We start from the raw sequence: 21,436 nt of genomic DNA on the forward strand, positions 1-21,436 counted from the left end.
CCATACCAGAGTATGAACTTAGAACCATACTAACCGAAGTTGAATTCCTCATTAACAATCGCCCGTTAACGCATATTCCTTTAGATACAGAAGACGATGAGGTTTTAACTCCTAATCACTTTCTGTTAGGTTGCGCTGGTGAAGCTGTCATTACGATCGACGACGTTTCCAAAGCAGAAGCAACTCGTCAACACTGGAAAAGAGCGCAATCAATTGTTAAGGGATATTGGAATCGGTGGATAAAAGAATACCTCCCAACCCTAACTAAAAGAAATAAATGGTTGGAGAAGACTAAACCTATAAAGGTAGGGGATATCGTGGTTTTTGCCGATGAAGAAAAGAAAGGTAAATGGCATAAGGGCAAGGTGATAAGAACAACAACTAATATGGATGGGCAAGTTAGATCCGTTACCGTGGAAACAATTAAAGGTGAAATTACTAGACCAGCTGTAAAATTAGCAGTATTAGATGTAAGTAAGAACAATGAAATCGAGAGCTCAAAAGATACCACTATTTCCTCACCACCTCTTAACTTTGTTGGAGTAATTAAAAGTGCCCCAGGGAGTAAAGAGGAAATTAAGGGACCGCGAAATCCTCAAGAATGGGGAGTAAGAAAAACGGTTAACATCGAGCATGTAAAAGAGCTGGCGTCAAAATTGAAACCGAAGCCACAAACAAAAAAGAAAGTCATAGGTAAAATAAGACCATATACCGGCACGATACAAAAGGCTATCGTAACCGCAATGGCAATTCTAGTACTGGTAAATTTGACAAATGCCGTCAACATCCAGCCTATTGAGGAAGGGGGTTTAATGTTTGATCATGTTGGGTCATGTATAGTAAAGCGAGGAATTTGGAGGACAAATATTGTATCCAACTTAATTCCTAACGACGATATTTCTATGCTAGACTCTATTCATTCGAACTTAGAAAGAACCTTGAAGTTCATGGGGAATGTAACTCAAGACAGCGCTTTGACAGAACTTGTAATGTCGATAGAACGACAATGTAACAATGCAAAACAAGAAATAAATTTTTTATCACGATCAAAAAGGAGTCGTGGAATACTTGGGTTTTTGAAAGACCTGTTATTTGGGAGTAATGATGTGGAAGACGAAGTACAGTCTTTGCGTATTCACGAAGAGCAAAAACTTCATGATATCTCACAAACCATGAGACTATTGAATCAAAGAAGCAAAAATATGGGAGATGAATTAAGCGTAAGAATTCGTAGACTAAATGAAGGAATGTTATCTTTGAAGGGAAAGTATTCCGAAGAAAGAACTAATATATTCGCAAGAAAATGTTTTGAGACCACAACGTTAGCTTTGCAATTGATTGATGGCATAACTCGAAAATACAGGATAATTAAGACTCACCCTTTAGCCGAAAATGAAATGCAAAAGGCAATTCAAAATATAAAGAAGCAATTACCAGAAGGATACTCAATCCTTAGAGACCCACTTGCAGTTAAATACAACATTAAAATTGAAAATGGAACAGTAAATATAATAATGGAAAATGTAATTATTAATAAGGAAAACTTCGAAGTATTCAATGTAATCCCTATTCCTGAAAATGGAAGTGTTATAAAAATAGATCACCATGTAATAGCAATTAATAATAAACATGAATTTTTTTACCCAGATGGAAATTTAATAAAGCTTAATGAAAGTCATTATGTGGTAAATCAGCCAGAATTAACCAGAGTTCCAGATTGCATAGCTGGAGCATTACTTCATGAAACGATAAAACAAAAATGCTCAACAAAGATGATGGAAGAACCATACACCATGTTAACAAAATTGAATAAGATCAACTCTATATTGTACACAACGAGCGACCCTAGCAAGATAATAATCCATTGTAATAATGTAGCCATGTCACCGCCTTATAAGAACGCGATCATAGAACTGTTCCCAGATTGTAAGATCCTAACAGAAAAAACTATTCGTTATGCCCAAATATCTGGACATAACGGGGAAGCTAGAATATTTTTTAAACCTATTCAGAAACTACCATATGTACTAGAAAAACCAAACATAAATGAAAATTTGAATACAACTATCTCGAGTAGAAATCCATATGAAAAGGTAGATATAAAGGATACAGTAATACCTGAAGACGATTTTATAAAAAAGAAACACGTATATACATTTGGAGGTACCATAACTGTTATTTCAATGATTATAATAGTAGGAATTTACGTATACATAAAATTAAAGAGAAGAAGTAATAGACAAAATAATAGAAGAAATGATGATCCGCCTTCGTTATTAGACATGATACGGCTAAATAGAGTTCAGGAAGAATCAAGAAATATTCCTATTATTTTAAACCGTGATAGTTGTCTATAATTGAGTAAATCTATGTAGTAGATTTACGGAGTCCGGAATGTTACGGACAGCTGAGGCTTATCGCGGATCGAGTTACAGATCCATAAGATAAGCAATATTTGAGATTATATTTAGAAAAGACCTCCAAGCGAGGTATAGAAACGTTTAGAAAGGACCAATGTAAGGCAATTAAAAGATGTAAGAGCTCAAGTGTTTTGTTAGGCTAGAAAACGCTTGTAGTTCGAAATTATTGCCGGTCATAAATTCAGAATGGACGAATATTTAAATAGCGTCCGGTAAACAATTTAATGCATGCATCATTTAGGATGCATTTTTATTACCCTTTTCCATCCCTAGCTGCGCTCAGCCAGATACACCAGCAGGGTGTAATAAAATAAAAGGATGTTATTTAGAGCGAAGGATGGAAAGGGGAAATCCAAGAATAAGATAGGCGCACCGACGAGGTGCTATAAACTTAAGGTATTTTCTTAGGGTAGTGCAGCCGTCTCAGACTGCACGTAACCATACGCTAGAAGAAGGGACAAGGAAGGTAGATGATCTAAACGAAACCGATATGTTATCGGTTTTCAAGAGAGAGAGAGGAGATGTTCCTCGTCAATCTTAGTTTAAGGAACCATGTATATATTGTGAAACTTTTGAATAAATTTTTTTAGTATTGTAACAGAACTCACGCGAAAGCGTTAAAATTTTTCTTTCAATAGAGAAATTTTTCACCGTCGCTCTGACTTCCTTCGCCTGCCGTTCAGACGTCGAGACTACTCCCTCCACGAACCAATACGTTCAATGATGGAATGCTTCAACGATGTTGCCCATTTGTTTGATTTTAATATCACGATTAACGAATTTAAGAGTAGAATTAAGCGTTTCGTGTTCAGCTAGTTTCACTACACATTTGTTCATTGAGACATACTTGTCGGATGAAATATAATATTAATAAATAAATAAATTTTGTGGCGGTGACCTTTTCGAATTAATGTTGTTCATAGTGTAGTGTATTCTCCAAATCAAGCTATTCAGCCATTTTTTTGCGGTGACGAAATTGAATTTTTCAAGATCATGGAATACGCAGTTTTATAATGGCTCTACTCTACTTAAATGCATGTTCCAAATTTCAGATCATTTTTTTATTAATGTGGGACAGCCCAACAAACATTCAAACATACATAGAAACAGGTCAAGCTGAATGAAACCATTCAAAAAGTAATTAGTTGTTTGGGGACTGCGGTCATCTTTAAATTGGATTTTTCATTATCTGCTATGTTCTACTAGTCGAGAATTTTCTTTTGATACATTTTTGGGCATTTTTCATAAATAACTGTGTTCTACTAGTCAAGCCTTTTCATTTGATACCCATATTGATGGGGTTCTGAGAAAATAGGTAATCCGCCATTTTGCAGTAGCCGCCATCTAAGATTTGCATTTTCCATGAATTTGTATTCTAGTATTCTACTAACCAAGCCCTTTCATTTGATACCCATATTGAAGGGGTTGTGAAAAAAAATATATGGAACCATTTTGTGGTGGTGGCCATATTGGATTTGAATTTTTCATTAACAACTGTATTCTACTAATCAAGCCCTTTCATTTGATACCCATATTGAAGGGGCTGTGAAAAAAAATATATATGGCACCATTTTGTAGTGCAGGCCATTTTGGATTTGAATTTTTCATAAATAACTGTATTCTACTGGTCAAGCCCTTTCATTAGATACCCACATTGATGGGATTCTGAGAAAATATGTAATCCGCCATTTTGTAGTGGCCGCCATATTAGATTTGAATTTTTCATAAACAACTGTATTCTACTAATCAAGCCCTTTCATTTGATACCCATATTGATGGGGTTGTAAAAAAATATATATGGCGCCATCTTGCGATGGCGGCTATTTTGGATTTGCATTTTTCATAAATAATTGTGTTCTACTAGTCAAGCCCTTTCATTTTATACCCATATTGATGGAGTTCTGAGAAAATATGCAATCCGCCATTTTGTAGTGGCCGCCATCTTGGATTTGCATTTTTCATAAAGAACTGTGTTCTACTAGTCAAGCCCTTTCGTTTGATACCTATATTGATGGGGTTCTGAAAAAATATGTAATCCGCCATCTTGGATTTGCATTATTCGTAAATAACTGCATTCTACTAATCAAGCCCTTTCTTTTGATACCCATATTAGCTATTCAATATAGAATTATTATACAAATTATTCAAAATTTCCGAAATCAAAAATAAAATACTCCGGATAATCGAGTCTAAAATTCCGGATAATCGAGTCCGACCTGTAATATAAAACCTTTATCAGAATAAAACTGTTCTGAATTCCTTGTGGAAAACATACACTATTAAATAGGATTTTTTTCAATTTGCAATAATCGCACCTTTTACTTATTCTAAACGAAAAATTTTTATTTAAAAATGTGTTCATTTCTTACATTCAACACATAATTTGCACCATGTCAAATGTCGTTTCTCTCAATTTTGTATTGGCTTTGCCGCCGGATATTCGGCTATCCGGCCTCGAAACTATCCGGTTCATCACTAATCAGAGGTGGACAAACCATGATCATTATTTTCATTCTGAATAAAACCACCAAAAAACATAAAAATTTGAAAAATTTTTAACGCCTTATGTTATTATCAGCAATTAGAGACTTTGAGCTTCCCAACAAACTCAAACTCGTCTTGATTACATATGATTTACATGAAGAAAAATCGATTTGCCTTTACTGGTTGTTTGAAAACACCCAAAATCGGACAAACCAACTTCATTTATCTTATCATGTTTGAGCACCCTGATTTAGTTTCAGCTACAACCTCGTATTTTTTACCCTTTGTCTAATTACAACCATCTACTTGTCCTATCTTTTCATTCACCTCTGTTCTGTGCGAACCATAATAATGGTTTCAAACATAACAGAAACATCCAATAAATTTCAATAATTTCATGAATAAATCAGGCATTCACAAAAAAAAATAAGAGAAAACTAAAACAACCGCAATATTGAGCGATTGAATTAAATGAATTTCATTTTAAATTTTGTCTCAAATCGGTGTTTTATTATTCTAGTGGTATGGAAGTATTTCAAACCTGTGTTGTTTCCACAATCAATTTAGTTTCCTTTTTTTTCTAAATTCTAGAGAATCTAATCTAACAAGAATTAAAATCTACAGATTTATGCCGAGAGATTGTAAGTTTTGTTTTTGTTGGCTCTCTTCGAATGCTTTCTCTGTCATATACTCTGCCACGAGCTTTGAACGTCGCCGTGTTTCATTCATCACACTACATATTAACAAGTGTTGGTGTAATGGAATATGCTCGCTGTATTTTCGTTTCTTATTTGAGAGCATGTCGATGACATCATCAATTCGATTCAAGATTATGGTGCATTATACAAAAGAAATAAATGTTGAGTTGATGTCATCTATGCTTGGAGATTCATGAAAAAATAATTGAAAAATGGGTTCATTGCGTCTTTTACTGAAGTGGGACCACCGATCGGTTATCTCTTTTACAAATATATGTAGATGTGTTCTTCTCCACATAAGTTTTATTATTTCCCTCAGCACACAGCTATGCTAACAGTATCGAGAAAACTAGCTGATTATTGATATTTGAGGTTGCGGAATCAAACGAAATGAACACAAAGGCGATTCTAAGCAGACTGAAGCAGAATATTTATTGATGCTTATTGACCGGCCAACAATTATTGTATGTTTCGGGCATTTGAAGACATTATTTCTAAAATTTATAGCATATTACTGGATCAAATTGTATCATATTGGATATCTCATTCTATGGATCGTGATTTTATATTCGGTCACGAGAGATTTGAGATGATTTCAATGACAAATTACAAGACACACAATTGCACCTATTTACATAAAATTTGGATGAATTTGTCAACTTCTGTTGCTTCACCTTCAATGTCATCGCAGATTGATAAAATCGTCCTACTTCTGAATAGAAGTTAGTCATTTAAAATTCCAATCAGACTATGCATTGTTTCGAATTACTACCTAACCAACCACCTCAAAAAAATATGATAACTATGTTTCATCTTATGCGAACCAAAGCTCCACAAATAAAAAGTTAATGAAAATACCTCACATATGAGGAACGAATTTCGACTTTGAAGAATGTGAACGAGAATTGTTTAAAATATTTTTATTTCGTCAAAAAAAAACTTCAAATTGATAACGAAAATTCTGGCAGTTGGGTCAAGTCGAAATATTGAACCTATTACTGAACCTGCTGCTGCTATAGAAATAATCGACTATGGAGGCTCACATACTCAACTTGTTTAATACATTGTACAACCTCGGTGTAGAACCATATAATCACGCACTTTTGAAAACCGGCAAGATTTTCATTACCAACATGTTTTATATTCGAAAGCACATACCCAAAATATAGAACCAAAATTGTGTCAGCCACAAATATATCTGATAAGATTGCGTTCAGACTGAAATCATCAATTTTTCTTCATTCACACAATATTTCACTACCACCCCGAAATAATACACATATTAGCTCATCCACTCTCATTCTCTCAAATATGCCTATAATTTCTCACTTTTCATCAAGCATACGCCCTTTACTCCGGAGTTGGATGAAATAAAAATGGAATTGAAGCGTGATGCCATTTCAGGTCATTCAGATCCAATTCGGACACAATTTCGCAAACTGAACATCCTATAACGAATGAAATGTTTATGTATACCGTTTGAATAGTTTTCACCTTACTTTCTCCAAAACTTTATGAATTAAAACGGCTTTTTCACTCAAGCGTCTACTGCACTTTGTCAACTACTGAAACGAAATGAGACGACTTTGCGCAAAAGCGCCGTGTTGCCAGATGACCTGGTATCACAGCAGAAATTGGGCTCACAAACATCGATACATTATTGCAGCAGTTTTCTCAATCTTGGTGTAATCCGGTAAACATCTGTTGTTTGGTATAGAAATCAACCAAACATAAGTACTACTCTACTAAGCGGCGAATTTCGCAATTCAACATGTTATACAGCACGTTACTTTGCGTGTAGAATGATTGACGATTAATGTAATATGTCAATAGTACACTAAAAACCAGATATTTGAACTGTTTCGCGGACTGTTTCCGATTTTCACTTTCTGATGTATGAACATTCGAAAAGCGAATATTGTAATGATAATTCTCGTTGACCACATGAAGCTCAATGTTTTCTGAGTTTGGGAAAATAATGACAATGGATTTTCTGGTAGAATGAACACATTTTTAAAATAAAAATTATGAGTGAAAATAAACTTTTTGGTATCTATTATGTATTCTATGTAAAATAGTAGCATGGTATTCACAAATTAAGAAAAAAAAACGAAAGGTGTGTTTGATAATGTTCCTATATTATAATAAAAAGGTTAAGCAGAGTTCAAGGCACCATGTTTCAAACACTTTCGATCTATCTATCATCGATGGCCTGCGTTGTTCTTCCAAGCTCCTCATTCTTTCAACGTTGTCTGTCCATCTTTTTTTCGTAATTCCTCGACATCTGAAATCAATTAGACCAAAAAAAGGCTTTAACCCAGTATGCCCAATTCACCCCACAGAAACGTGATTCACACTGCCAACAAAAATTAAAATGCTATTAAGCTAATTTTTTTGTTATCAAACTTACAGTTTCGCTGCATCAAATGGTTCCTTTTCTGTAGACTATAGACGATCTTAAAACCACGATCGACTTACATCTTCTTACACGACTACGATCGAAAAACTTACATTTTCTTACAATCTTATGTCCAATCACTATAACCTAAAGACGCATCTTTATCGCATTGGGCTCACAGCAAGCAGTCTATATGATTGTGGCGATGACTACCACGACATTGAGCATACTGTTTGGTCCTGTATTGAGTGCCATGCTGCTTTTTTCTCTATTATAGTGACTTTCAACACATTATCATGCTGCTCTTTCTCAGCTTTCAGAGCATTGACGGCACAAGGCAGATAATCGGAAATCCCCGTCCAGCATATTCTAAGTACCCGCGATCCTGATCTTCTGCTTCATCTATATCCGTCCCTCAGAAACGCTGATTTCAATGTTTAATCATATTTCCACCGTTGTATCCCAGTACCATATCCCTCTTTCAGATCGATGAACTTTTACTTTAAGGGTGTGCTGACCAGTGACCATTAAACAAGAGCTAACAATCAATGGAGATTATACATGAGCTGTGCCAGCCAGTGATCATTCTGCTCTGGATCCCTCGAATTGAAAGCAAGCGAAGCGCATAACGAAGAAGGTTATGTTGGATTCGCTCAATTCGGTTAATCTAAACGGCATAGTATGACACACCGTACACCGTATTCAAACTAGGATTGGGCGATCTTGGACCGATATTTAGAAGATCGATCTTTTCCTCTCCGATTTCCGATTTTCCGGATCAATTCTTCATACTCAAAAACAAAATCGCGAAAATGATCTTAGAAAAAAAATTATCATTTACATTTGTTTCTCAGTGAACATTGATTTTAATCTCAACAAAAAGCACTTGACAAATTTCATAAACATTGGATTCCGTTCAAGATTATCGAATTAGTGATCGCAAACATAGATAGAGGGTGTAGAGAGTCAACCGTCTTCTTGTGTGTCCGCTTCGTGAATTCCCGTCTGAGTCGTGGATCACTTCGTTGCGCCTATTCGCTGTCACTTCCCCTCCGTTATGACATTTCTTAGGGACACGATCAATCAGTTATGAGTCATATTGGGTAAATGTTTTACTAGATAAGATTTCCTAAAGGCGTAATATACTACAACCTCCCTTTTTGTTTAGAAGAAAAGAATGCGCTCAGTTTCTACTCAACAAGTTATATTATTATTTCAATAGCATTTCAATTATTATTTAGTTATAAATTAAATGGGTCAATGCGGCAAATAATCACGGAACTTCGCTGGTTGCTTTCTGATCCGCTCCGTTGATGCGGTTGGAGTAATTACTTCGGATCCAGGAATAACTGCTTCTACATCAGGTGCAGGTTCTGAGTGAGCGACATTCTCCCACAGTGCGTCTGATCCACTGCCATCTGTAGGTTCCGGCTGGACTGGAAGCTGAAGTTTCTTCAAATGGGATGAACTTCGTCTGTATTCCTTGCCCGTTCGCTTGCATTTTATTACTGTATCTGTGCCTTTCTTATGACAAACGACAAATTCCTCATTCGCAAAATCTGTATCAAGCTTGTTCGATTTTCTCATCCGTTTTACCAACACTTCATCTCCTTCTTCTATTTCGCTCTCCTTTGCTCCACGTCACCTATCTGCATACTCTTTACCTTTTTGTTTAATTATAGCATCGTTTTCTCTCACTTCCGCCTCTTCTTGAAAAGTCGAGATTGTTGGTAGCTTACTCTTGATGCGACGCCCAAACATGATCTCAGCAGGGGACTTCCCAGTTGTGGGATGTTTAGTGGAGTGGTAGGTTAGTAAGTAATGGCATAGTTCTTTCCTCCAATCACGTCCAAGCTCATGCGTAATGCGAAGCCTTTTGAGGATGGAACGATTTTGTCGCTCGACTTCCCCGTTCGATTGAGGCCAATACGGAATTGTGTTCGAAAGCTTCACGCCGTGTGAATCACAGAACTCTTTGAACTCAATGCATTCCGAGCTGAACTGTGGAGCATTATCAGCTTTTAGCAATGCCGGAATCCCGTATCGGCTAAACATAACCGACAGTTCCTTTATCACATCACCCGCAGTTGTTTTATCCATTTCACATATCTCCATGAAGCGACTATAGCAGTCGATCACGACTAGGAGAGACTGTCCCTCAGGAAGAGGGCCAAGAAAGTCTATTGCTACCGTATGCCATGGAAACTTTGGAAGCTGACTCCTTTGCATTGGTTCTGGAGCCTCAGGAGCCGCTACTAATGTGCAACCTCTACAATTTTTCACCAATTTCTCCACTTCTACGTCAATTTTCGGCCACCACACATTGGACCTAAGGTGATTTTTCATCATTGTTATGCCCGGGTGTCCTTCGTGGGCCGTTTGCAAGACTTGCTTTCTTAGGGATTCCGGTACTACGATGCGGTCCCCCCGAAGAAGGACACCTTGTAGCTCACATAACTCATTAACTAAAACTCGATAGGCTACTGGAAGATTTTGGGTATTACCGTCCAATAATAAGCCCAGAATTTCCTGAATTTCCCGATCATTCCTTGATGCTTCCCTTATTTCATTCCACTGTAGAGCCGATGAGCTTACTGCATGCATAGCAACTTCTCTAACAAAAATTTCTTCGTTCGAATCAAAAGGAATTGGGCTCAATACAGATAAACGTGACAAAGGATCTACTACATTGTTCTTACCCGATATAAAAACAACCTTATAATCAAAGGCTTGTAACCGCAGCACCCATCTTTCAATGCGAGCGCATGGTTTAGAACGCACGGAGAAAAGGAAACCCAACGCCTTGCAGTCAGTGAATAAATCGAATGATTTGCCCAACAAATAGTATTGGAACCGCACGACAGCCCATACCAACGCCAACGCTTCCTTCTCTGTTTGGCAGTAACGTCGTTCTGTTTCTTTCAGTGATTTAGATGCGTAACTGATAACTCGATGTTGATTGTGGTTATCAAACTGAACCAAAATCGCACCAAGCGATTTGGACTGGCATCAGCTATCACTGCTGTACGGTCTTCCACTCTATAAAAACCTAGACATTTGACATCTGCCATTGCTTCCTTGATAACTTGAAAAGATTGAGCCTGTTCCACATTCCATTCGAATTTGGAGTCTTTGTGTAGAAGTTTCCGCAGAGGCTCGTCAATTGAGGACAGCTTTGGAATATACCTATTCATATAATTGGCGAGCCCAAGGAAACTACGAACTTCCGCTTCGTTGCTAGGTTCTCTGAACGACAATATAGCATGTGTTTTAACTTTTGAAGGCCTAATTCCGTCTTGAGCAATATTGTGCCCCAAGAAGTCGAGTTCAGTCACCCTCAGTTGGCATTTTTCCCAATTGAGTTCTACACCTCGATCATTCAGTCGAGATAGAACCTGCAATCACAAAAGAACACGCAAAAAGAAAAAGAACAACAACTTTCTCTATGTAAACTATTTGCTTTATTCGTATCAGGATGTTACATTACCTTGTTAAACCGTTCATCGTGTTCATTAAGATCCTGCCCCTCAACGATCACATCGCCGAGATACCAATGTGCTCCCTCGCAGCCACTGAGAATTTCGTCCATCGTCTTTTGAAACAATTCAGGTGCCGTCACCAAACCAAACGGCAAACGCTTGAAGCGGAAAAGACCTCGCACAGTGATGAAAGTAGTTGCATCACGAGACGCCTCGTCGAGCTCGACTTGAAGAAACGCTTCCTTAATGTCTAGCTTGCTCCACAAACGTCCTCTTCCGAGTTTCGCCAAATAATCCTCGATAACAGGCATGGGATGATGTTCACGCAGTACCGCTTCGTTTACGCGGCGCAAGTCGAGGCATAAACGGGGTTCCCCGTTGGCCTTACCGACCACAACTAATGGTGATACCTACGTTGTAGGACCTGTCTTAATTTCGATTATGTCGCGACTCAACATCTCATCTAGCTTTCTTCCAACGGCTTCTTCAAGTGGGATAGGAATCCTCCGCATTGGCTGAAACACTGGCACGGCCTGAGGGTCGATGCGAATATGTACTCTGATGTCCTTGATCTTCGTGAACGGCTTTGCTTCCACGCTGTTGACATTCAAACCGACTCTGAGCACTCCTAATTTCTTAGCGGTTGAATCCCCCAGCAAACACCGTTGCCCCCCTACAACAACAAAAAATTCGGCCTGAACACAATTCTCTCCAATGACAATATCTGCTACGAATGATCCTCGAATTGTCAACACGTTCTGGCTTCCATAAGCACGCAAAACTCGAGTACTGCCTCTGGTAGATGAAACTACTGAAATTCTCTGCTTCTTGAAAGCCTCCCAAGCATCTTCAGTGACGAGATTGGCATCCGCCCCAGAGTCGACTAACATTTCAACACGAACTCCGCCGACCGTACATATGATGACGTTTGACTCATTGCCTGATTAGAAGGCATAATAAACCTTTGTCTCTTCATCACTTCCGAGTTGAGGAGCCGATTTCTCTGATCGTTCCCAATCCTCCACTGCTTGGATGTGTTTGTTGGCTTCACGGCCCGACGAACGATTTGTCTTCCGACACAGCCTCTCGAAATGGCTCTTGCAGCTCCGACATTGCTTTCCCCGTGCTGGACATGCAGCTGAAACTGCAATGTGTCCCGGACGACCGCAGTTAAAACAGGATTTCTCGGTTCTTACATATTGCGATGCAGATTGTGGTTTCTTACGTTTTATCTGCTCCACCTTGAAAACTTTCTCCGAGGGCTGCGCCGTAGACATGTCTTCCACTTGCTTATCCACGCTTTCATGTGCGATTCCCAGTGCCTCGATTTCGGGGAAACTTAAATCCTTCATCAGAATTCTACGCCGTACCTCGTTCGCAGCGCATCCTTCAACAATTGCGTCCGTGAGGTAAATCTCGCTCAATATTAGACTGATTTCCGAGCCATACTTATCGAAATCGCACTCTGCAACTTGCTGTTTCAGACGAATGATGAAATCGGCGAAACGTTCTCCCCGCGTTTGTTTCAAAGAACGGAGCTTGCGTCGTTCTGACGTACTTCGGTGACGAGGCTCGAAGAACTCGTCCAATCTTTCTATCGCTAAGTCGTACCACTTCGGTTGCAGTGCCACCAACGGAACATGGTCGTGGTCTTTCAAATTTTTGAACACACGCTGCAAAGCCGGTCCACCAAAATGAAGCAGTTTCGCCCGCATGGCATGTTGATCTGTGATGTCGTAAGCCGCGAAATAACACCACAGTGCTTCCTTCCAAGTTTTCCACTCTCGCGCAAGCTTACTCGCTTCGATTTGGTCGCAATGGAAAGGCGGTATTGGCCGTGAGTCCTGCATCTGAAATGACAGTGAAATACGAGACCATTATTTCACTCTTCACCAACACATTTATGCAGTTGAACTTGCAACAACACAAAAGCAACGGCAGTAGATACTAAAGCGACTCACACCAACCACATTCCACATTCCAACTCAGGTGGATTCTATAAACCCACGCCTTCTATTGAACAGGAGAATCTACTAATTCTCGCTAACACATACACAGGAGCATTCTCGCAACACTCGCTCTTCGATCCGGGAGATCCTTCTGATCTCCGCCACAAATGCACAAATCTTTCTCAGGAGGATTCTGCTATTTCCAGAAATTTATATAATTTCCGCAACCAATCACCGGAGAGTCCTCTTGACTCTCGCATAAAAATCGTTTTTTATGTTTACAAGGGAAATCTACTTTCCGCTTCATCACGCACGGCGTTATAACCTCAACGAAAATTGCTTCGCCATTCCCAGATTGTAGAGAGTCAACCGTCTTCTTGTGTGTCCGCTTCGCGAATTCCCGTCTGAGTCGTGGATCACTTCGTTGCGCCTATTCGCTGTCACTTCCCCTCCGTTATGACAGTTCATACACGATCAATCAATTATGAGTCATATTGGGTAAATATTTTACTAGATAAGATTTCCTAAAGGCGTAATATACTACAGAGGGGACATTCATCCATTTCTACGGGTCAAGGAAATGGAAAAGGAAAAAGTTTTTTTTATATTACCGAGACTGTAACGTTAATCTAGTTTGACCCTGATTGTAATCTTAAATCAATCGATCGATTTTGTAGAAAAATTGAGCAAATTGGCATTATTAGTAGTCGTTTTCTGTTTGTTTTCTCTCCTTTGAATTTTTCATTAATATTACCCAAGAATTATTTTTGATCGCTTTTGTTTTTTTACAGTTTCCTGTTTTGAACAGTTTTTTTTTATCTAGACATATACCAAGTGCTACCCGAATTACAATTATATTTATTATGACCAATTCTAATACAAACTGATTATTAGAGAATCATAACTCGAAAGCCTGTTGTCTGATCAAAATACGATAAATAAAAAAAAAATTGAAGAATCAAAAACCATTATAGTGAATGGAAAAAAGGAGCAGCCTGCTGATAAATAATGGATCGTTAAGCAGTATGAGAATATGAATTCATCAATTTGATTATCAGGATGAGTTTATTTTATTTATTTTTTTTTTGGGGACCATTTGGAGTTTGGTTTAACCATCGACAGGAGAACAATGAATCAAAATTAAGACAAAGGCAACTGATCCCAAACCCAAATAACCATAAGCATTAACGTATAGCTCTATTATAGCACTAATCCATCATCTCTAATACCAAATGGCAGTATATCTGCTTTTTTGATGCTTATAGGCCTCATATCAACATTATCAATGCATATAAACATTAATGATAATAAGCAATAATGAAAGTCCTATATGTACATTTAGTGCTACCATATAATACTTACAAACATTATGATAAAACATATGAAAATAGGCATTAATGGAAGCCCTATATGCGCATTTAATGCTACTATTTTTTCCAGACCCACAAATACATGCTCATTTTGAGCAGGTATCTGAGCGCGGTTATAGAAAAGGACTATTTTCCATTCATTTATATGTATCAACAGTGATCCAGATAGCGAAGACACAACTGAGAAACATATATGTTGCAGAAGTACGAATACGGTTCGAATCTCGTAAGGTATGATTATTTTGACGTAGAACTACGTCTTTCATTAAGGGTGTCAAATCAGAAAACAGGTCACGTTTTTATGAAATAAAGTTAACGTTAATAACTATTTTTGCCGCGAACGGATTTTGGCGATTTACATACTAAACGAATCGAAAATTCCGTAAGATTTGTTTAATATGCCATACATTAGAATCCCCTTGTTAGTAAATGGTTAAAATTCATGAAAACTTTAAGTGTTTCTATTTTCCCATACATTTGTTCTGTCCATTTGAGTGCTTTCCCGAACAGAGATATCATTAACGAGCAACTTATCGACGACCAACGGAGGGGAAATCGTAGGATTTAAAGTCACCGTGAACAAAGGAAAAGAAGAAGAATGAAGGGGAATACTTGCCTAGAGTATAAACAGTGGATCTCGCTGAGGCAAACTTTTATTCGGCATCGGACTGTTGAGTAATCCAGTTCACTTTGCTTTCGCTGCGCTTCGATCTAAGATTGGACCCCACCAGTGGTAATCCAACTTGGAAATCGTCGTTTGATTTTTCTGTTCGTTTTTCGCGTTATTCGTATCGTGTGTTCTTCTTTCCGCATCATAAATTGGACGCTTCGCGTAGTGTGCGATGAGCAAGAAGAAGAGGAAGGCAGGCTCGAGCCCTGCAAAAAACGAACGCATTGCTAGGGGCAATAAAATTTCGAGGTAAGCGTCATCTAATGATGCACGCGGTGTTGGTGCAGTGAATAGCGCTCGCACGGAACCGAGCCTTCGCGAATGCGACACCGCACCGAACAACAGCGAAAATGTAAACGCCCAGGCAGCAACCAAAATCAAGCTCCCCCCGCTGGTGGTGAAGGCGGTCGCTCTTGATAAACTCATCAGCGAATTCGCATCGATGGGTGTTACAGCAGAGTACAAGCAGTTAACATTGTTTGTTTTCCGCCATCATAAGGGTTTCTTTGGTGCCTTTGAGAATGCATCAATGCGTTAAACTGACGTTATGGCGAAGCAGACGTTAAGGTTGTGCACCAAAAAATTATTTGGGAATACTAACCATCTTGAATATCTTACTGGAATGTTATAAGTTATTTGGGTTCTCGTGCCAGTCGCAAAACTGCCTTCAACTAGGATTGCATTTGCGCTAATATTGATCATAATGAAGCATTGCTACTGTTTTCGAGGTTGTTATTAACAAAAAGAGTTTATTTCTCTTGTTTAGTCATCAAGAAAGTAAATGTTCTGGAATTTTGTATGTGATTAGGTTTTGCTTGCCAGTAGCAAAATTTCCTCCACTAAGGGAGACAGCTGCGCTTATCTCGAGCATGAGAAAGTAATGCAACTCTTTTCGAGGCCAGTAATATTAACAGAAGCGTTTCTTTTGAGAATAGCGCAAAATGATGAGAAATGTTTATATTGCTAGTAGTTTCAAGCCACCAATGTATGGCTCTGTATGCATGCTATGGTGAACGCTTGTTTGGCGCTTGGTTTACGCTTAGTTTGTACGAACGATATCTAGAGGTGCGATTCCTTTGAGGCAATACTAAATAACATGTAGCATGATAATTGATACTTGCAAGTGTTATCATTGTTGTTGTTTACATGCGGTGCCAAAGATATATTGATGTAGTTATGAGATATGGAATAATGGTGCTGGTGCAACATGTATATAATCGACTGTAGTCGAGTCTATGTCAATTTCGAAAAAGGCCACCGGAATAGCCTTCGAGGTATATTTTCAATGCATTGACATGAAATAAATTCCGACATACGATTGTTTTGCGTGGGCAAGAATGAATCATCAATCAATTATCGTCAACTGATTCTACAATGAAAAAATCATTTCAGAGATTATTCTACTAAGCAGTTGTTTCTAAAATTTCATAGCATTATAGAATAATATTCGAAGGTATAAACAAGCGACTTATATAAAATAACAGCGTAGTTCTACGTCAACAATGCGGTCGTATCTTGGACACAACCTCCTATATTTTTTTTTATATTCTGTCGAGTCTCGATAGATTCGATGACTTTTTCCTAGAAAAAAAAACGAAGCAAAAAACAACTGCTTAGTATAGGCCAAGATGCTGAACTATAGGTGTTTCGTTCTTGACACTTTCAGGACATGACCTGAGACGAGTAACGAGACGTAACTTTCAGAATTATTTACTTTTTGTTTGGGTGTGTGGTTATGATTTCAATGTCAACTCGCTAAGGAAAATAATTGAAGGAAAAATAAAAAAAATAAGCAAATATATATTCGTGGAATATAGTGCACAACCTCCTTTTGCTCTAACCAATTACTTGTAACGGCCCTTTCCGGATCTTCTTCCCGGTATATGCACAGCATTCTCCTCCTCCCTGAGTGAAATCAGTGGAGCCACAATCAGCGTTATTTTTTGTCACCATCGCCGTAAGCTGATAGTACTCTTTTCCCCGCCGATGGGAGCCAAACAGAAGTACATTTTGCTTGGAAAGAAAGGCTAAAAGATATACTAAAACATCCTTCTGCACTGTTATGATTCGACAATAAAGCGCGAGCAGCTATTTTGCCAACGAATGCATTTGTCACCAAAAGATACAACTTGTTTTGTAAACAAATTTGTTTTTTCACGAGCAACGGCCGAACAACAATTTTGACATTGCGGTCCACCTATAGTACAACGCCTTGGTATAGGCTGCCATCACAAGTGACGTTTTCAGTTAGCCCTAAGTAAGCTTTAGTAATGCTTATTTAAGGCTGTAACTGAAGCACTGAAAGAGCCCTATATTTCGCATTTTCAGCATTATATCCACCCTATATTGGTTTATAGATTGTAGTAAGCATTTATTCATATGGATACAGTGCTGATTTAAGACCATTTTTAGTGCTTACTTGTTACCTAGGAAACTCACTCGAAAGTGGTTGTTCTTTTCAAACGGACCCTGAATTTGTCAGAGACAGATATCGAGAGAATGGCTCGAGCTTCGCAATACTAAATTCAAAAAGCAAATCAAGGGCTGGTTTGAGGAATGTCCAGACACAAGTTGTACTTGACCGTAATATGAAGCAAAATCTGGAAGCAAAGAAACTCTCAGGTATGCTCTACGAGAATATTCTGGCGACATACGGTTGCGTCGTTATGGATGATGAAACGTGCTGCAAGGCCGTTGTTTCCGGGAAAATACTGGACAAGAGTTTCATACCTTGTCAGATCTGTAAAGTGTCCAGGAAAACAGAAAATAAAAAGATGATCAAATGGCGGCCGGATGATTTGACGTGGCAATAGCAATTTGATTATAAAGTAGACCTCTTCCGGAGGTGGAAGTTTCACTGCTTTTCGTGTTGGGAGTCAAAAATTATTATAGATGGAAAACGCGAGAAGAAATTTAATCGTACCCACTTACATTAAAAATTCAACGTGGTAAGGTGAGACCAACGCAACACGTGATTTGGTCAGATGTTTCCGTGAGCAGAACTCGTGAACCCGAGTGGCTCAAACGAAATGTCGCAGTGAAACTTACGATCATCAGCTGCATTGAAAAGCGTTGAGAAGAAAAGTCTGGATTTTCAGATAATGAAATAGCAATGAAATACAGTGTCGCTCGAAGTACCGTTTCAAGAAGTCGTTTACGAGCAGTATTCAGTGACTAAGACTCAGTGAGCAGAGTTCAGTGACTAAAACTCGCTAGGTTGTATGACCAGTTTCTGTTGAGGTACGAAGGAGGTTTGCTTACTGACAACTTTCTTGTCTTTAAATATACTTGAGGATGGATTCTGGGCATCTTCCTGGACAAAAAATCTTGCCTAGGAAATGTTCCTGACATATTTGACATATTAAATTTGCTCGTACGTTCATGATTTAGCTATGTTTGGCTCCGGTGGAGCGAGAATCAAGGTATTTGTGACATTCTTGTTTGATGGATTCCACGCTTAAGAAAGAAGAATGCCTCAAGAAACGCGGGCAACCTTTCATAGGAGTACACAAAGGACCAGAGAAGTTTTGCCTTGATTTAGCTAGATCCCAAACGGCCGGGAAGTTGTTCATTAGATCGTGATATTGGGTTCAATTCATTGACAGGAACCTAAATCCACCCAGTTGTACTCAATTCAAAATTAAAAAAAAAATCTCAATTCAAAAGTAAATTAATTCAAAATCAGAAATTACAAGTACGCAGATATATCAGAAATGAAGAGAAATAATTTAAAATATATTTTTCTATGAAATTGAAATAAAATATAGATTGAACCTTTTGTGTATGTTATTTCATGCCCGAGATATTAGTGATTTTTGTATGAGTTACTCTCAGAATACACATTACAGTGAAGAAATTCAATAATATTAGAAAAAGATAGATGTTCGACCGGGCAGAACTCTCAGAAATCTCAAGTTTTCTATTAAAAAATACGAAGTACTAAGGGTGGGGAGAACATTAAAAAAATCTCGAAAATGCAGGACAAATTTCAGATTTCATTTATATTATACTTTTTTAACGTGTCCACGCAGGCATCATTCATAACGCCTACCCTGCCCCCCCCCCACAGTTGACAAGCGTGGACATTCTCGTACTCTCTACCCCCTCTAAAGTTGTCCACGTGGTATGTGGACGCCCCCTGTGTTAGATAAAATTAAAAATATTTATAATTATTTTTTTGAGTGTATAGTCCACCTTTCAAATGTTGTCATTCAAATTGATTTTATTTTGTATTCGTAGAAAATATTTACAAGTCTTCAACAGTTCTTATTCGACAAACAGTTTGTGCTATTGTGTACATAATTGGAACATCAGGATACAACATTTACAAGTTTGAGAGTTTCAATTCATCAAATCAAAAAACAAATGTCTACGCTAGAGGATTCTATTCTGGGCGAAAAGAAGCAATATTACTGCAGCAGCAGTGAAAATGAAAGTGACGATGAAGGAGAGCAAGGAAATAGAGGTCGAACTGGTTCCAATTTAAAGTTTATTCCCGAAGATAAAATACAACAGCAAACTCACTGGTCAGGTAATGGAGCTAATACTGGACCAAAGGGAGTTATTCGAGACTGGCAAAGATATAAACAACTTGAAACAGAAAAACGTGATTGTCAGGAGCAAGAAAAGCTTGATCTAATTAAAAAGCTGAGTATTACAACTTCTTCAGATTCTGAAGCTAAGGGAGCCGCGAAACAAGAAATGTTTGATAATGAATTGGCAGAACTAATGGATGAAGATTTCTTATTTCAATATCAGAAAAAACGTATGGCTGAATTGCTAGCTATTGCATCCAAACTGCCAACATTTGGCACTTTAATTGAGCTCCGTGATGGTGATGAGTTTTTGAATGCTATAGATGGAGAACAAAATAATGTCACCATTGTGATACATATTTACAATCACAACGATTCAGCCTGTAAAAACATGAATAAAGCTCTTTGCGAACTCGCTGTAGAATATAAGAATGTAAAGTTTTGCAAGTTTATAAGTACAGCGGCGGGATTGAGTATGTCATTCAAATCCACTGGTGTTCCAGCCCTTTTGGCATACAAGGCAGGACAAATGATAGGGAATTTCGTTAGAATTACAGATGATCTCGGCGAGGAATTTAATTGTTCCGATGTTGAAACTTTCCTTATAGAGGTCGGAGTACTTTTGGACAAGTCGTGCGTTCCTGTGATAATAAAATAATTTCGCTAAATCTCGAATAAAAGTACAGAGTTACGAAAAATACTTGAGATTGCTTAAGGATTTGAATATTAACACTTAGATACTGAGAAATATCGTAAGCGGTTATTGTTTATTAAATTAAATCATTATTAATTGTTCTTTCTTTCTAGGGGAACAGAGCATGAGCAACAATCTCTACAATTCTCTGCTGAAACCTTGCGACCCATAGTGAATGTGTAACGTGTTCGTGAATAACAAATAAATGTGAACATTATTAATCTAAAATATTTTTTTTTCCAAAACATATATTTGTAAGGCTCAATCGCATGAGCTTTGCGGAGCCACTAATTCATGATTTGTTTTTACAGAATTTCAACTTAAATCTATGTTTAGTAGGTTTCGACCGATTACTCGCGGTTTACTCGAGGTTAGAGGGGCAACAATTTTTGTGGGATGGATCAGGTTAGGGATATGGATATGAGGTATCGTTGTCTCAACCGAGAGTTGCCGCACGCACTGTAGCATTGTGCATAAAGACCAGGGATAGCGTCTGGTGTTCGACTATCTGTCCAGGGGGGGGGGGGGGGGGGGGGCGACGGTGAGATGAGGGGACAAGACAAACAAACTAATAACGAAAAAGAAAAAAAACACAAAAGCATTAAATTCTTATACTAGTCCGTTTCACAAACATATAGATCAACTACATATAGCAGATGTCGCGAGTTCCCAACACGTCTCTAACAGGAACATAGGGTTGTCTTCTTTGGGCCCTAAGGGCATTCAAAAGGTACTCTCT

The 21,436-nt window shown here is 38.2% G+C and overlaps 2 protein-coding genes across 8 annotated transcripts in view; one reads left to right on the forward strand and one right to left on the reverse strand.

Annotated features, from left to right (window-relative positions):
* Positions 1 to 7,239, reverse strand: part of LOC129780334 (protein hu-li tai shao) — a 78,750-nt gene extending 71,511 nt beyond the window's left edge. For 3 of the 7 annotated variants that reach the window (XM_055788484.1, XM_055788477.1, XM_055788483.1), the window contains exon 1: positions 7,102 to 7,201. The gene's annotated coding sequence lies outside the window, so the exon portion shown is untranslated. Of the gene's footprint in view, positions 1 to 6,760; positions 6,904 to 6,931; positions 7,051 to 7,078 lie in introns of those variants that run through there. The other 4 variants (XM_055788480.1, XM_055788479.1, XM_055788482.1 and 1 more) reach the window with 4 other exon arrangements.
* Positions 7,240 to 19,672: 12,433 nt separating this feature from the next.
* On the forward strand, positions 19,673 to 20,925 carry LOC129777190 (phosducin-like protein). The gene is made up of 2 exons (XM_055783318.1): positions 19,673 to 20,755; positions 20,811 to 20,925. Exon 1 carries the CDS (start codon positions 19,834 to 19,836, stop codon positions 20,659 to 20,661), a length of 828 nt encoding a protein of 275 aa, XP_055639293.1. The 5' UTR covers positions 19,673 to 19,833; the 3' UTR covers positions 20,662 to 20,755; positions 20,811 to 20,925.
* The last annotated feature ends 511 nt before the right edge of the window (positions 20,926 to 21,436 follow it).

The sequence above is a fragment of the Toxorhynchites rutilus genome, chromosome 3 (genome assembly GCF_029784135.1).
Source record: "Toxorhynchites rutilus septentrionalis strain SRP chromosome 3, ASM2978413v1, whole genome shotgun sequence".
Lineage (NCBI taxonomy): Eukaryota > Metazoa > Arthropoda > Insecta > Diptera > Culicidae > Toxorhynchites > Toxorhynchites rutilus.